The sequence below is a fragment of the Desmodus rotundus genome, chromosome 4 (assembly GCF_022682495.2).
Source record: "Desmodus rotundus isolate HL8 chromosome 4, HLdesRot8A.1, whole genome shotgun sequence".
NCBI classification, from domain to species: domain Eukaryota; kingdom Metazoa; phylum Chordata; class Mammalia; order Chiroptera; family Phyllostomidae; genus Desmodus; species Desmodus rotundus.
The window spans coordinates 143294382-143312237 of NC_071390.1; the positions used below are offsets into that span (position 1 = coordinate 143294382).

At 38.8% G+C, this 17856-nt stretch overlaps 1 protein-coding gene across 2 annotated transcripts in view; it reads right to left on the minus strand.

Annotated features, from left to right (window-relative positions):
- The window catches only part of C4H10orf67 (chromosome 4 C10orf67 homolog), a 94296-nt gene that overhangs the window by 69227 nt on the left and 7213 nt on the right, over nucleotides 1-17856 (minus strand). For both annotated transcript variants that reach the window (XM_045184352.2, XM_045184345.2), the window contains exons 2-4: nucleotides 15221-15341; nucleotides 11508-11651; nucleotides 9964-10038 (exon numbers count right to left, since the gene is read on the minus strand). In XM_045184352.2, the coding sequence (XP_045040287.2) occupies nucleotides 9964-10038; nucleotides 11508-11651; nucleotides 15221-15341 (340 nt within the window). The remainder of the gene's footprint in view (nucleotides 1-9963; nucleotides 10039-11507; nucleotides 11652-15220; nucleotides 15342-17856) is intronic.

The following is a 17856-nucleotide window of genomic DNA, read 5'->3' on the forward strand; positions in this document are numbered from 1 at the left end:
ACCTTTTGAAGTTGTTCCTATGATTCTTATACAAACATGTAGTTCATCTATAAGCTACATATTAGTCAGAGTCAGCACTTACAGAAACAACGTCAAAGGAATGGTGGGGTGGGTTACAATTCCCCTGTGTCCCAGAGGCATGCATGTCTTTGATCTTTGAATCACAATGGCAAGAATATTTATTTTGGATTTTAATTCCTTTGGTCCTTTAAGAAAAATTAATATTTGTATGTTAATATTTCCTTTAGCATTTGAAAAGTAGAAGGGGCTAATATTACCATCTGGGGAATAACTGTTAGCTTTTTATTACTAGAATAATTTTGTGATGTCATTTGATCATGGGCAAAACCTCTTGATAGACAGTATCAGGCCACATAGTTGGACATAATCTGGGGTGAGAAATAGACTAGGAGGTAAATTCTCAGTATTGGGTACAAAATAACCTTGGAGTTAAATGTAAATAATGTACTCATTTAACCCCACGCTGAGACTTCTGGGGTCCTAGCGGTCTCAGGATGCCCAGAGAAGCAGTGGTTAGTATTGGGGGCTGCATCCTGAAGGTACAGGCAGGGATATCCTTTCCCCCAGGGCTCAGACACACACTTAGGTGATGATAGATTAAATGGTTAAATTCAATGAGTTAAGAGAAAAAGAAAAATCTAGGAATACTGTTTCCTTCTACATGGGTGACATCCTGCACTCAGTGATATGATTATGATCTTGGAAAAAAAGAGTTGGTTAACCTTGGCTATCCCCTTCCTTTTCCCTTGCTCTCTGGGATAAGCACTGCAAAAGCACCTCCTGAGCCCTGGTAGGAAGAGACCTGCCTGGCCACTGGTCCTGTGATGGAAACCAAGTCTGCCTAATTCTGGGGTTTGGCACTAGGTAGTCTGTTTCATCAGTAAAACAGATGATCTCTGTCTGCTGGCTCCCTGACTTTATTTTTGAACGGTCCTGAATCTGGGTAGAAAAGTGGGGTAGTGTTTGTCAAGTCTCATCAACACTCCAAAAATTTTTACCTTTCAAGGTTGAAAATCTGAGCATGTCATGAAAACTGCTTAGAATTCATTGATTTCTTCAAGATAAAATAATAATTCCATAGCTTCACTGTGTCACTCCTCACCACTCTCCCCAGCCCTCTCCCAGACACACCCAGCCATTTGCGGCGCCCTGACTGGCCTTGCACCTTAATGCCTCTACGCTGTCAAATAGGCCACTTCCTTGTCTTCCTCCCATTCTTCCCTCAGCTCACCAAAAACTCATCGTCTGTCATCCTTCAAGGCTTAACTCAAGAATCACTTCCTCTCGAAAGTCTTCCTGCAATTGCCAAGACTGTTTTTTTTCTCTTTAGAGAGAGAGGAAGAGGGAGAGAAATATTGGTGTGAGAGAGAAACATCAATCAGTATTCTCTCACATGTGCCCCATCCAGGGACCAAACTTGCAACCCAGGCATGTGCCCTGACCTGGAATCAAACCAGTGATCTTTCACTTTGCGGGATGCTGCCCAACCAACTGAGCCACACAAATCAGAGCAATTGCTGAGATTCTTATTTCTCATAACCACTAGATGATGAACAACCTGAGCATAAGGACTGCTTTTCTCTCTACTACAAAATCAGCCAATGGGTGGATGAATCAACAACTGAGGGAAAGATTAGTTAAAGCCCTCAGTCCTAGGCATTGCCTTTGTTCTAGGCAGGTTTTACTAGAAACCCATGATCTATTTCCAGGACCATTGTGTAGGTCAAGTTCTCTTGGCACCTTTCTTGGTGTTCAGCCCTTTGTTCAACAAACAGTTCCTGAATACCTCTGTGTATCATGTTCTCAAGAAGCAGAGTGTCAAGATGAATAAAACTTAGTCCATGGTCCCAAGAACAAAAAGTTTAGTGTACAGACTAATCCATAAATATGAAATTGTGATACAGTTCAGTGTGTTGGTGATCCAGGAAAGAAAGCATTCCGGCAAGAAGAGACATTATGTGAAAATTCCAGGGAGGTGACTAATAACCTGAGGTGTGCAGAAGGACACAGGTGACTGCACGTAGCTCACAGTGCTGGAGGATGAAGTTTTGCCAAGAAGTGGAAACAAATAAGAGAGGAGAGATATAAGGGCCTCTGGACCTCGCTAAGGGTCTAGATGTCATGCTACAGGTATGGAGGAGATATTGAAGTGTTTTAAGCAAGGTGATGACATGATGGGATATGTGTTTTGAAAAACCAGTCACTTGACTGGGCAGACAATGGACTTCAGGAGACCAGAAGATAGTAACTGCTGGCCAGGCAAGCAATGTTGACTGCCTGAGCTACTCAGTGGTGAGAGAAAGAGAATGGATTTCAGAGGTACAAACTGGCAGGAAATGATAGCTCATCAAAAAATATTAGGGTTCACTTGTTATCTACACCATTATCTATGGTCACAGTTTTACCACAAATTTACTGGTTTAAAACACATTCATGTGTTATCTCACAGCTTCTGAGGGTCAGGAATTCAGGCATGGCTTAGGTGAGTCCTCTGCTTAAGGGTTACAAGCCTGCCAATTAAAATGTTCAGGGCGATGGTCTCAGTGGAGGCTCAACTGGGAAAGGACCTGCTTCTGCATTCATCCAGGTTGTTGGAAGAATTCATACTCTTCTGTCCATAGGGGCAAGGATGTCAGTTTCTTGCTATAAGCTGAAGATTGCCCTCAGCTCCAGAGGCTGTTCACAGTTCTTTGTACCTCCAAATGTTGGGGCTCTTAGGCATGGCCTCTTGCTTTCTCCAAGCCAACAAAGGAGAGAGAAACTCTGCAAGACTGGAACTACATTCTTCCCTCGTATAATCATTGTGCACCTCTGCTGTATTTTATTGATTAGAGTCAAGTCCCATGTCCCGCTCACACTCTAAGAGATACGGGAAGTGATCACACAAGCGTGTGACCACCTGAAGGCTGGGTTGTGGTATCCAGCACAGGGAGTGACTCCTAGCTTCCCAGCTGGGGAGACTGGCTGACCCATTGTGCCACCAGCTAAGGCCAGAAGACTCAGGAGATAGGACAGAGTTAAGGGGGAAGACGCTGTGCACAACTGGGTCATGGTGAGTTTGGGGTGACTTATAATTCTTTCTTTGTAGAGACTTCAGTTTTTTGCCATTCCATATAACCAGGGTTTTTTTTCTCACCTTCTTTTCAACATAATTCTATTTACAAGGCTCCAGGGAAAGAAATTCCTCACAATCCAAGGAAATGGCCCCTGGGTGAGGTACAAGCCCATCTTGGTTTCACAAGTCAGAGTCCAGAAAATTTAATCTTCTCTAAATGCCAAAATGCAATGTTTAGGAATCACTTAATTGTATGAAAAATATATACAACCTCCATAAATAAAGTCATAAAACTTTATTGAGATATGTAAAATAAAATTCACGTATGAGAATTAAGAAATAATTGATAGATTGAATATCATAAGTAATGCAAATTTCTTCCAAAATTTATGAGTAAATTTCTTTTTTTAAAATTATTGATATTAGAAAAAGAAAGAGGGAGGAGAGAGAGAAAGAGAGAGAGAAACATCAATTTGTCGTCCCACTCATTCATGCATTCATTGGTTGATTCTTGTATGTGCCCTGACCAGGCATCAAACCTGTAACCGTGGCCTATCAGGATGACACTTTAACCAACTGAGCTACCTGACCAGGGACTGAATAAATTTCCAACGAATTCAATTTTAACAAAAATGCTAAAGGAAGCTTTTTTGGAGTGGAAGAAAAATAAATAAATAAAGTTTATCTGGAAGAATAAAAAAGCTAGGACATTTTTGAGAGACTCAATGAAAAAAGACCTAAACTTACCATATATTAAAACATTGTGATTCTAAAAATATTTACTACAAAAAAGCAATGTACGGCTACAACACTGCATAGATAATGTTAACATAGAGCAACAAAACAGCATAAGTAACTTTGACATAAACCTTATCGTTGATATATGATGGATGTTAAACAAGGAGACCATTAGACTGAGGTAATACCTAAGCAGTCTCACCAAACCAAAGCCAGGAAATGCCTCAAGGTTAAGAAATAAAAACCTAAGGACAACCAATCACAAACAGCCAACTAGGCTTTTGCCAAATAAGGCAAATGCTTAAGCTATAACCAAATTGTCCTTGCTTTGCTCCCACCTTTTCTCTATGTAAGTCCTGTTGGTGGAACGCTCCTGTTGGTGTAGTGTTCTTATTGGTGGAGCAGTCCTAACCACCTCTGGTTGGGTACTGCCCAATTCAAATAGATCTGTGCTTAATAGACCCTTAAAATTTTTAATACGCCCAACTCAATTTATCTTTAAACATAAGGACAACATTATAAATCAATAGAAAAGGAAAAGATATTCAATGACTGACATTGGAAAATCATTTATTAATTTGAAGGCTAGTGACATTCTCCCTGACATTTACTCCTCTAGTCTTTCCAAGAGCTTATTATAAGCTCTCAGACCTACTTATTAAATATTTGTGTTTGAAATACCTAGAGTATTTTCCATTTTTCACCTGAATCTGAGCTAATACATTTTTAGAAAATGTTTTCTTTTACCTTGAAATGTACATAATACTATAATAACACACTAGAAATTGTTTTTTAAGTTAAATGGATTTAGACACTTGCCCTGTAGCTGGAAAAAGTACTTGTACTTGTATCCTTAACTGGACTCCAGGTGGCAGCAGAGAGTTATTTACATTTAATCAAAAATTACATTTTAACCAAAAGTGACACTTTGGTTGTTTTTTCAATACTGTTCTGTTCTTTCTTATGACTAAGCCCTATTTTACAAACTGGGTGGCCAGGATTAGGAAGGTTCTCTGAGGTCATACCAAAAAGCCAAAGCAAAGATTCAAATAATCACTTTTGTATCATTAAAACAATTCTTAAATTAGATAAACCAACTAACCACAACTAATGTACTGTTGGCTAAGCATATTTAACCAGCACATGTTTACAAAAAACTGATGAATATAAACACTTAACTATTTTAGGACTTTCTACTCCTAGAAGTACAAAAAGTATATATAAAGAGCCATAGTCACGTAGCCACGTTTTAGAATATCTGATACACATTAGAAGTATATCAGTGTTCCAGAAATCATTGAAGACAGAAAGTACTATGAAAGCATGTTCAAAAAATTCATGGAATTTGAATTACCCTCACAATGTAAACAACCAATATTCTAGATAACATAGGTAAAATACACCTATAAACTGACATCGTAAGGGATACTGAGGCCAAAACAACATTGAAGTGTGCAGACTGAAGCTGGCCTTCACTCCAGGGCATTGGTGAACCACGTAAATTGGAACCTTGGATTACACCTCTTCACAGGGCACCAAGAAAAGACATCACTAGGTCTTCCTCAGCATGGCAATTCTAAGTAAGGGTGAGCTAGATACCTAAGGGCCACCCCTTCGGTGCCAGAACAAACTAGAAGTAACTACCTGGAATTCTATACCCCTCCCACCCCACTGAAAGTGAAATTTCCTGTGTCTGGAAACTTAGTTCCAGGTATAGGGAGGGACAAAATCTCTTATAAGCATAAGACGGCCCACACAGTTTTATGGCCCAAAGTCATACATCTGGCTGAGAATTAGATTAAAGTGGTCACAAATCCAGGAATCTCACAAAGGCAAATATAAATATTCTCTTCTATGACTCACTTAAATTTCAGACTTCATAGAAGTCCCACAAAAATACGAGTTCACAAAAATCGTGAAACCCAAAAGTAAAATACATCATGAGTGATAGCCAGTACTTATCAGACACTCAAAGATGGAAGTTATGGAAATTGTGAAGCATAGAATATAAATCAAGAATATTTAAATATGTTTATAAGAATAACCATACTGAAATTATGAACAAAGAGCAAGAGTTGTAAAAACAAAAAGTTAAATAACCAAGCATAGAGCATCAAATAGAATTCCTAATCATAAAAGACATGTGATATTTAAAAACTCAATGAAAATGGATAAAATAGTAATAAAAATATGTAGTGGGGTTTAAAATATAGGATTAAGATATAAAACAGCAATAAGGCATATATCATTAAACCCTTATGCCACCAGACTTTTGAGTTTAAATGAAATAGACAAGGCCCTGGACAAATATTTCACTATATCTAACTCAAAAGAAATAGAAAACCCAAAACCCAAATAGTCTTATAATTGTTAAGGAAACTGAATGCGTCCGAAATATCTCAATCAATCAATCTTTCCAGGCCCAGCTGGCTCCTCTGGCAGTCCAAAATATTTAAGGAGGAAAAATTTCCAATTTTATGCTAATGCGTCTAGGGAACAAACTAGGCATAACAGTCCCACTTATTTTGTGAAGCTGCCATAACCCTGATACCAAACCCAGAAAGGACAACAAAAAACCAAAAAAACAAAAACAAACAAACAAACAAAAAATCAGGTCACCTCACTGATGAATGTAGATTTAAAATATCCTAAGCAAAATACTAACACACTAAATTCAACAGCAATTTTTAAAAAGATTTTATTTAGTTATTCTCAGAGAGGGTAAAGGAGGGAGAAAGAGAGGGAGAGAAACATCAATGTGTGTTGCCTCTTGAATGCCCCCAGCTGGGGACCTACCCCGCAACCCAGGCGTGTGCGCTGACTGGGAATTGAACTGGAGACCCTTTGGTTCACAGGACAGCACTCAATCCACTGAGGCACACCAGTCAAGGAAAATTTTTTTAAAAAGACGTATCATGACCAAGTTGGGCTTATATAAAGAAAGTTTGATTTAACATTAAAAACTCAATTAATTTTACCACATTATTAATTATAAATAGGTTAAGGGAAAAAATCATACGGCCTCTCAGTAGATGCATAAGATTCACATTTTATAAAATTGAAATGCATTCATGATTTGTTTAGAAAAGTCTGTTAGCAGAAGAAATAGCCTGAGAGTATCTACAAGTATTATGCATAATATTGAAACATTATATCCATTCCCTGTAAGATTAGATATAAAATAAGTATACTTTCTGTCATCACTTCATAAAATTGTTGATATTTGACCTTTTTGACTCCAAAAATGTCAATTTCATATGGTTCAACATAATAAAAATTGATAATTATTACAGATATCTTAAAAGCACTTGATCATATCTGAATTCTGCAGTCAGGAGACAGAAATCTATGCACCTAAATACTAAGATAAGAAAATTAGAAGCCCCAGTAGCCTAATGGATAAGGCATTGGCCTCCTAAATACTCAGATAGGATAATTAAGGGACAGAAAGAAAATGCCAAGGAGTGCCATGAATATGTGAAAGTGTTTGTTTATTTAACAAGAGCTAATATTGCACATATCATGTGCCAGGTACCCTCTGAGTGCTTCACAAAGATCAGTTCATTTCATCCTCAGAACAGGCCTATGAGGCAGGTACTTCTGTGATCCTCATTTGACAGGTATGGAAACTGAGAGAGATTCAGTACTTTGCCTGAGGTCACAGAGCAATTAAGTGGCAGGGTTAGGATTTGAACCCAAATAGTCTGACTCTGGAGTCTTTTTTTAAGAACATACACTATGCTAACTCTCAACTACAATGTTATACTGTGCTGCCTGAACCATTACAGAAGCAATCTATCCCACAAATGTATTTAAGAAATTGGTTATTGATGTGAGTGTAGGATACTGTTCCAGCTATCTATTTATTGCTGCATTTCCTCAAACTTATTAGCATAAAACAACAATTTATTACGTTCACGAACTCTGTGGGTCAGGGAATTAGGACAGGCACGGCAGATGGCTTATCTCTGCTCCATAATGTCTGGATGGGAAGAATGAACGGCTGGAGACTGGATGACTTGAAGGCTGGATCAGTTGGGTCTGCGGGTCAGGTACCCCATGTAGACCCTCAAAATAGCTGGGGGTTCTCACACCATGGCAGCTGGAATTAGAGGGTAGAATCCGGAAGACAAACATTCCAAAAGTATAAGGATATAGTTGCAAGGCTTCTTTTGACCTGGCCTCCAAAGTCATACAGCATCATTTCCTCCACATTCTGTGCTTACGAACAAGTCACTGGGTCCAGCCCTGACTTAGGGGCGGGGAATTATTCTCTCCCTCTGGTGGGGGAAGAACAAGGTCACACTGTATAGGAGCAGGTGTTTAGGGATATGTCAAGGTCACTTTTGGAAACGCAATTGGGTATAAACTCAGAGATGGTTGACAGAGCAATGGGTCCTGGGATAGATATTTTCAGCTGCAAGTAACTGAATGGACAGCTAACAGTGGCTTAAACACTCAGGGGGTTATGAACTCATGAAAAAAAAAAGGGTCAGAGGGAGGACAAGTCCAGAGTTACTTCAGTTGCTCAGTGATGTCATCAGCGCCCCCAATGCTTTCTGCCTTTCCACTCTGCCATGCTTAGCACATCCAAAGTGCCTCAGCCTTTGGTTTTAGGATGGCTGCAGCAATTCCAAGCATCAGAAGAAGATGTAACAAGGTCAAGCAAAGAAAAAGAAGGGTATTCCTTCCCATGAGTCTCATTTGATTAGAGAGAACAACCTGCTCCCCAAATGTCACAGCCAATTTACATTCAGGTCCCATTGTTCAGGGACCTGACCTTGCCCATGTTTATGCCACAGCTGGAAAGGTACCTGGGAAAGAAAGGATCTAGCATTTTGGCTTGTAGAGTATAGAAGCACTTCTGCTAATAGAAAGAAGGAGGAGGGAGAATGACTGTTGAGTGACCAGTATCTGCTACAAGTATAGACAACCATCCATTCATTTTGCAGTTCTTAGCTGATTGCTAATTACGTTCCAGGCACAGTGCTAAGAGAGGCAGGGCACTGCAGTGAATAACACAGACAACATCCTTGATAAGGCTTACAGTCTGCACAGAACAGAGACATGTAACAAGCAATTACATAATTAAACACAAATGTGTTAAGTGCTATGAAAATAAGTATGCAATCAATGCACAATTTGCTGGAATAAAAAATGTTTCTTTATGGGCACATATTGAAATGAAAGAAGAGATTAATAACTACTAGAAGAAGTACAAGGTCTTTATGAAGCCTAAAAAGTAATAATTGAAAACTGTGAATTTTTCCATTACATAGGTGAGTGAAGCACCAGTCTGGCAGGTAGAAGTGTCCTCATCATTAGAAAAGTTACTCCATCAAGAGTCAGAGATGATTGACTGGGATTCACTATGGTCCCAATAAACTCTCTCCTAAGACTATCTGACCTTCTTCTATTCAAGTGCATGTTCACCAAACTGGATTACTTCATCACTTACCCAGCACTTTGGATACCTGATTGGAATCTTCCAGTCTCTGGAAAGTTATATCTACCACCATAATGCGTTATTTCGTTAAATTTAATGTGAGCATGAACAATCTTAGGCCTAATCCCTTTCCAGGAACCTGAAAATCGAGAAAACAGATCTTCAAAGGTAAACACTGGATGACAAAAGGGGATCTATGGGAAGTAACCTCATAGGGTGATCTGATCATAAATTCTTGACTGGGCAGGTCATGGTGGGTAGTCACACCCAAGTCCTGTAACTGTTTAAATAAAAGATTTATCTTTGCCTCAAGCAAGCTGCAGCCATTGTTTCTGTGCATCTAGGTTAGCACACCTTTGAAATAAACTGTAATCACCCTTGGAGAGCACAGAATCTTGTTAACCTGTAATCCAATTGCCACCTTGCTTTCTCCCACCTCCATACAGTATTCCTTACATCCCCCCTTTGATTTTAAATGCATAAAAGCAGCTACAAAACTATCATTATGAAGAGCATTTGAGATCTTGCTCACTGGCATACGTCATCAGTTTTTCTCTAATAAACTCTTATAAAAATTATCTACAGGTTTGAATTCTTTTATGTTACGTTGACCTAACACAGACTGGGAAGCCATAGTGAGCCACGCTCTGTTCACTCCCAAGATGTAGAGCTGGCCTTGCCCAGGACAGCGCTAAAAACTCACCGCGTACATTCCTCTGATAATAGCTATGGCATCCGCCAACTGCTGATTGTAACATTTTCTTATGTTATCCTCATTCTGCAATCCCAAAATAAGTACAGTGAGCACCACAATGTATTTCTGAAAACAACTCTCACACCTACTAGGGAGGAACTCAGTATAAAACCATTCAAATCATCACAACCCCTTAAAAACTTTATTTTATAATCATTTCTCCTATGCTACAGCTTTTATAATACATTCCATTTTTACCTACCTTTAACCAAAGCAATAGAGTCTACATGGATAAAATAAACAGATAATTTGAAGATTTTATTTCATTTTACATATCAAAGTCTTTTTAGTGTATTTCTAGAACTGCTATTAAAAGTAGTAAAATCTATTTGCGTTCATAACCTCTTCTGGCCCTTCTACTTTTTGAATGGGATATGTGCAGGAAGAGAAATCTAGAGTCATGGATCCATAGACTGCATATTTTCTGATTAATCAAGTCATTTGACCATTGTTGTTTAGGGTAACAATGAAGGACGGTATATTTAGAAAAACACCCTTGATTCTGATACCAACTCTCATTCCAGCAAGGAGTGTAAACAACAGTAGGGTCTAGAGTCAGAGAGAATCAGATTTCAGTATCATTGTGCCATTTATTTACTCTCTGTCTTCCTTTAAGCGAATTACTGTATTTTGCCATGTATAACATGCACTTTTATGCCCAAATTTAGGGAAGTTAGGGGAAAATAAGAATGCTCGTTACTCATGGGTATAATGATTATATACCAAGGGTATAATGATGGGTATAATAATTCCCATTTGCATAATGCACACAAAAACGTGGGTGTGTATTATACACAGCAAAATAGTACTTAATTTTTTGGCAGCTCAGTTCCTATAGGTCAGAGATAATAGCATTTCCATTTTAGGATTGTTAAGGGACTTGAGAAAATTGTTAAGGGATTTAGAAGGCTTATGGTACTTAAAATGCTATGGTCAGCAATAGATGGAGTTGGTTTTTTTGTTTTGTAACAGAGAAGTAAGAGTGATGTCTATTCATAATGACAGATAAATATGCTAATCTGGCCAAAGATTTTAAGAAATTCCTCAAAGCAGCCGAGTTTTCATGTCTTTGGCTCCCAAAAAGCCATGAAAGCACAAGAGCGCATAAAATTGTGGCTAAGAGCCAGGTCATCAAACTGGCCTGCGACCTACACTCAGCATTTCTAAACTGGTGATTTTGAGCAAGTTAATTAACCTTTCTGTGCCTCAGTTCCTCATCTATAAAAGAGGGATAATGGTACTACTTCATGAGGTTAGCGTGAGGATTAAATAAATTCATATGCAGAGTATTTAGAAATTTTCCGGACACACAGCAAAGCTGTATGTATTATATAGCTCTATGTAGCTCTATGTAGCCAGTATATGGAACACAAACATGCAAATTAAATTGCCCTCAAAAGTTGCTAAGTTCCAAACTGTGGTACCTACATATCTAAGCACAAGATCAATCCACACACACACAAACACACACACACACACGAGAGTACTTCTACCTGTTGATAATGTTTTTCGATCATTATGATCCTGTCATGTAGAGCAGTAAAGAGATTGAAAGACTCCTCTTTAAGACGGTCCTCAAACTTCAATTGAAGCAATTGTTTCAGGAACCCAAAATCTACCTGAAGGGATTTAATAATCTAAAAAGAGAAAAACATACATTATTATACAGAGTAAGGGTCCTCTGTGTTGAGACTGTAACACCAGGCCTAGTTTTGGGCATGTAACCTGGTTACCTGGTCAGGGGATTGTCCTGTCTTTTTAATTTTTTATTGATTTTTTAGAAAGAGAGAGGAAAGGGGAGAGAAACATCAATTTGTTGTGCAACTTATTTATGCATTCATTGGTGGATTCTGGCATGTGCCCTGATTGGGGATCGAACACAACTTTGGAGTATTGGGACAAATCTCTAATCAACTGAGCTACCTGGCCAGGACTTGGACAGCCTTTTAGATTACCTGTCAAATACTGTGTATACAGTGTTGGGAAGTGCTGCTAAAGGATGAAAAACTAATGGAGTAAGAGAGAGGAGGTCTGTAGTAATTCACTCATACAGAATAAAACGCCTGTGCTAACAATGATCCTTTGTCATACCTCAAAATGTATAGTTTTAAAGATGTGAAATTTGGATCAGAAGAGATGGGCAAAGTCACTATTTGTTACAAATCTACTAGCCAACCACTTAAATGTATAACCAGTGTGTTGATCATTATTATTTGTGATCATTAAAACACAACGTATTTTTGTTTCCCACTGTCCATTTAAAATGTATTCCTAGTTAATCTGCCCCTGTCCTGAATGAAAACTCTAGTCAATCCCATCATTTTTTGTTCATTCTTGAGAACAGAAGTCCTACCATCACTCAAATCACAACCTCAAAAATATCATTTGGAATATGACCACTATGAGTTAATATGACCACTTCCAACTTCATTCACAGGTGAGACTTCTCCCTGTACACCAAAAGCTAGGGGTAGTAGCTGCCTGTCTATAAGGAAAAGAGTGTGATTCACTCTTGAACTCTCTTCCTGTCTCACCTCTCCTTTCACACTCCAGTTGCTGGGTCTCCAACATGGACAAGGTCAAGGAGATAAAGGAGCATGGCTGTTCCTACATGGTGGGGTGGCTTTACCCCCCAGGATTGGCAGATCAAGAGAACTAACTCTTCTTCCCCTGGGCACTGACATAGCTTCTCCAGAGATTGCCATTGCTGGGACCCTCTTTCCTGCCAGGACCCTTTCTCCTGTGGATGCATAGTGACCCAAGCAGATGCTTCTCTACTGTGGTGATCATGGCTGCCCCTTCCTCAGTCCCTGTGAATCTGGAGTTCTCCTTTTTCCTTTCCCTGCTATTGGTGGTCCTCTGTCCTCCTTGACCACTCTACTGAGTATGACCCAGAATATCTCACATTGGCCAGCACTCTTGCTTTTTTCTTCTCCTCCTCCTTTTCCCCTTCCTCCCCCTCCTCTCCCGTTTCCCTTTCCTCCCCCTCTTTCTCCTCCTCTTCCTCTTCCTCCTTCTCCTCCTCCTTCTTTTTCTTTAATAGACCACATCTGGTCCACAGAAAACAATCACTCTGAAGTGTAGACTGATCCCAACTTAGCCACTCTGTCTTCTTGTCACAACCCACTTTAGCTTTTTTACACATGGATCAAACACTAGTTCTCTATGTCTTCCAATAACAGAAAACCTTTCAAATTCCACAGAAGCTTGCCTTACTAGCTGTCTGCCGAGGAAGATCACTTCTGCTGCCCCATCCCCCACAAGGAACATGGCAATAGTGCTTTCTAAAGAAACTGTTCCAGCAATTTTTTTCTCTTCACTTCTTGATCCCCTTTTTTATTGCCTTTTATCTGATTTAAGAGCTAAGAGTCACTGGTCTGATGTGCAACACCCCCTTTCCAAATTTTGCAAACGGGATCTAACTCACACCCACTTTAGAATTTGAGGCTTGGAAAGCATCCTGGAAAGAATCACATTTTAGTATCCTCATGCTCTGTGTATGGCTTTATTTTGCAGGTAAGGATATCAAGACTTTGAGAGGTTAAGTGACTAACTAGTCTAACACTATGTGGCTGCTAAGAGGAAAGCCCAGATTTGAACAGACACTGACTCATATTCCTTTCTCTTTATATAAGGGCACTATGTTAAGAAATCATTAAAAAATATATCCTAGAGCAAGTGAAGTCTTAAGAAACTCCTTAAATTGCAGGAACAAGTAGAGATGACTTTGCCTGTGAAAGAACCAGCCCTATGGCTTTGCCAACAAGAACCAGACTGCTTGTTCTGAAGAAGGGAGGCACAGGGATCCCGGTGTGGTCAAACAAACTCCTGCTGGACCACAGACTCCCATCAGTACTATAAACTTTAGATATATGACCAAAACACAACCAACAACTCAAAGACGCTGGAGAATAAAAAGGAAAGGAAGGAAGGAAGAGAGGGCAGAGTGGGAGGAGGAAATTAACATATAGAAAGTGCATATAAACTGTGTCTTTAAGAAGGTTCCCAAAAGCAGCCACATAACATTTCCGCCTAAATTCTATTGACCAGAACTTAGTCATCTAGACACCCTTAGCTGCAAGGGAATACAGTTATAAAACTTTCCCAAAGGCATTTAAAAAGACAACAAATTGGCAAGTATATAGGCAAAGAGACAGCCTCAGATGTTAGCTAGTGGGAGTATAAATTGGTACAATCTCTATGCAGGGCAATTTGGCAATATTCTTCAAAATGACTAATGCATACATCCTCTGACTCAAAAATTCCACTTTTAAGAATTTCTACTGTAGATTTGCTGACATATGAGTATGTACAGAATTATCACAGTAAAAGATTTGAAATGACCAAAATGTCCATTAATAGGAGGATAGCTAAATAAACATGCATGTTTTTGTGATATGATGCACTTGTGACATAAATGAGGAAATCTTATTATGGAATGATTTTCAACTTCTATTCTTAAGTGAAGAAACAGAAACAAAGTACACAGGAGTATTTATAGTAGTGGGATGCTATCCCATGTGACAGTTTTATTGATTAGGGAGTTTAATAATAACTCTTGATATCTGGCATACATGAAATGCTGTTACTTTACAGTCAAAAAAGTTCCAAAGGAACTAACCATCTGACAAAGTTATATGTCAGATAACACAGTTATTTGTTATATTGTTCTCTACTTTCTACAAGTGTTTAAAAGTATCATACATAGAAAAAGAGTAGCAAAACACCTCACCAAAGAACAGATATAAGCACAACATAAATATGACATAAATATAAGTAATGGTTCATATTGATAATGTTTTTAAATCCTCACCCGAGTATATGTATTGATTTTAGAGAGAGAGGAAGGGAGAGAGAGAAATAGAGGCAGAGATAGAGACAAAGAGAGAGAGATAAAGAAACATCAATTGGTTGCCTCACATATGTGCCCTGTCAGGGTATCAAACACACAACCTAGGTATGTGCCCTGACTGGTAATCGAACCTGTAACCTTTTTTGGTGTAGAGGACAACACTCCAAAGAACTGAGCCACCCAACCAGGGTCTTATTGAAAATTTTTAAAAGCACAACTGTCATCCAATTCAGTTTGTAAAAGATGCTAATATTTTAAATTTTGTAATCATTTCAGTTCTGTCAAGAAAAGAAACATAAAGGCAATTAATACTTAAAATGTTATCTCAGAAGTTTCAAATTAACCCAGATTTACCTGCATTAGCTTTTGTGTAGATGAGCTTAACTCTTTTAATGGCAAAATTTCACTGGAATCCGTTTGAGTAGCATGGTCTGTGCTGAAAAAGCCAACTTTCAAGTCATCTGATATGTTAAGTCTAAAAAAAGATTAAATGTGCTTTATGTAGCAGATTTTTCTTAAAAATATATGTTACTGAGTATATTTTTGTTTAAATCATGTTATATTTTAAAGAGGGATTAGTAAAGTGAGGAAACCTCTGAATCACCTGCTGATAATTCGGGGTTTACACCAGAATTCTGATGGATTATCCAATTCCCTGGACTGTGGCATTTTGCTCCACTGATACTCATTTCCATTTCCTGAGATCTGATCAACTTATAAGCTCCCTTTATATAACAGTACATTATCTACTGTTCTATGTGTGCTACCACTTGAAACCACTATAAATTATACACAGGCATATAAAGAAAAACTAGTTTAAGATAGTGGTCCTGAAAGTGTGGTCTGAGGACCCCAGGGGCTCCAAGATGCTCAGGGAGCCCACGAGGTCAAAATCATTTTCATAGTAACATTAAGATTTTGTTTGCTTTTGTGCTATAATTCTTTTACAAGTGGTCAGTGGAATGTTTCCAGAAGCAGCAGGGTGTGTGACTGCATGGCAGGGTGAATGAGAATTCAGGTATTTTTCAGTAAGCCAGGCATTGAAAAGAGTAGCAAAAACCTGAAAAAGTGACACTAGTTTCATTAAAGTTTTTGGTTTGAAGAATATAGTTTGTTTTTCTGTGAAATGTTACTTATATTAACACAGAATTGCTTTATCATAACTTTAAATGATCACTAGGAATAGAGAAAACATAAATTAAAGTTCTTTGAGTTCCCCAATTTTTAAGACTGTAAAGAGGTCCTGAAACCCAAAATTTTGAGAACTGCTTCTTTGTGATGATCACGTAACTGTATTGTATTTGATTTTCAAAGCCAGGTCTTGAAAAATCTGAGCAGGTCAAAAGCAAGTATTTGAAAATTCCTCCTACTGACGTTTAATGACAAGCATCTCAAACAATAACAAGAAAGCCAATATTCTGGATGCAATCTTTCTTTTTGAGGTTGATGAAACTTAGCACAACTATTGGTTTATAAAATGTCAGCTAAAAAAAGAAAGCTATAAAAGCTCAAGTGGAATTGTTGTTGGTGGAAATCAGGCTCTGTGGTGTGGTTTATTGATGATGTTCAATTAAGGGGATTCCCCTCCTGACTTCCCAGTGTCCCATCTCTGTCCATCTCGCCACAGAGAAAGTCCAATCTTGTCTTCAGGAGGGCCAGGATGAAGGCCACTGCCCAGAGTTTATGCTCCATATTAAAGTCCAGTCCAGTATTTGGCTAGCTTAGCATGTGTTTCCAGCTGCAATGTGTTTCAGGCTCCCTCCTGGAGCCAGCATGTGGAGTTGCATGTCCATGGGCCATGTGGCCATGCAGAGAACAAGTGTGTGCACCATGCAAGTGCAGGGCATGAGCAAGAGAGAGCGAGCTTCTTTGTTCCCCTGGGGTTACAACCAGGAGCTTGGGTTTGGGATGGACCAGGTGCTTTCTCAAAAACACCAATCAACTTCTCAAATTTCCATGGACTTTGCATGGGTTTACACCTTCTAGTTAGGCCTCTATGATCCCGTGCCTCCCTCTGTGCCTCCCTACAATTCATTACTGGAAGGGGAAAGGGAGGAGTGTTAATCCCCTTGGTGCACAAATGCTGTAATCTCCTAGGGTGTGAAGCTGTAGTTTCCTGAGTAGCAAGCAGATTTATGGTTCCCATTTTATGAAACTGAATATCTAGTTCCCTTTGCTCTCTTTCCTTTAACAATATCTAGTTAAATACCAGTGATAACAGAATTACCAGACTTTTCAGTGTCAGCTCTGAAGACACTGTGTCCACACTTCTGTCCGCACAGGGGTCTGAGAGGAGAGGTTTTCTCTGTGACTGTGGACATTGCCACATGTGGAAATAATGCCAAGAACTGCCACAGTTTTCTGGTGACCACCATAAGGTCCAGCCAGAGGGGCAAAGCCAGGACATAGATAATAAGCTTTTAAAACGATGGTAATAATTTTGACTGATGACTTTGTATAGCCATTGACTCAGCTAACTCTGAAACCTGTCATACCTCTGGTCTTCTTGTAACGTCATATAATAAATGCACCTGGAGAGAGCTTCTGTCAACTGATATTCTAGCTATGTGACATTACATAATTACTTAAACTTTCCATGCCTTAGTTTCCTCTTATGCAAAATAATAGCACCCATTTCATACAGTCATTGTCAGATTAGTGTGTTAACACTTAGAAGTGCTTTGAATGGTGCATGTCACATAGTAAACCCTTAAGCAATGTTACCCATTACTGATGCTGTGGTTTGATTATTACTACCACGTTGTAAAATATCATAATTTTTTCATGTTTGGAGAACACTATTAAGGCATAGCAATATTCATCTAAGAAAAACTACTTAAATTTTTAAAACTGTTTAATATTCAGAATAATGATTTGCTATTAATCTCACTGACTTTTTAACTAATTTTCCACACACATCAAGTATACAGTTGATAGACCTTGTCAACGGTATGATCTGGGTGGGGAGGGAGCATCAGTAATGTACATCT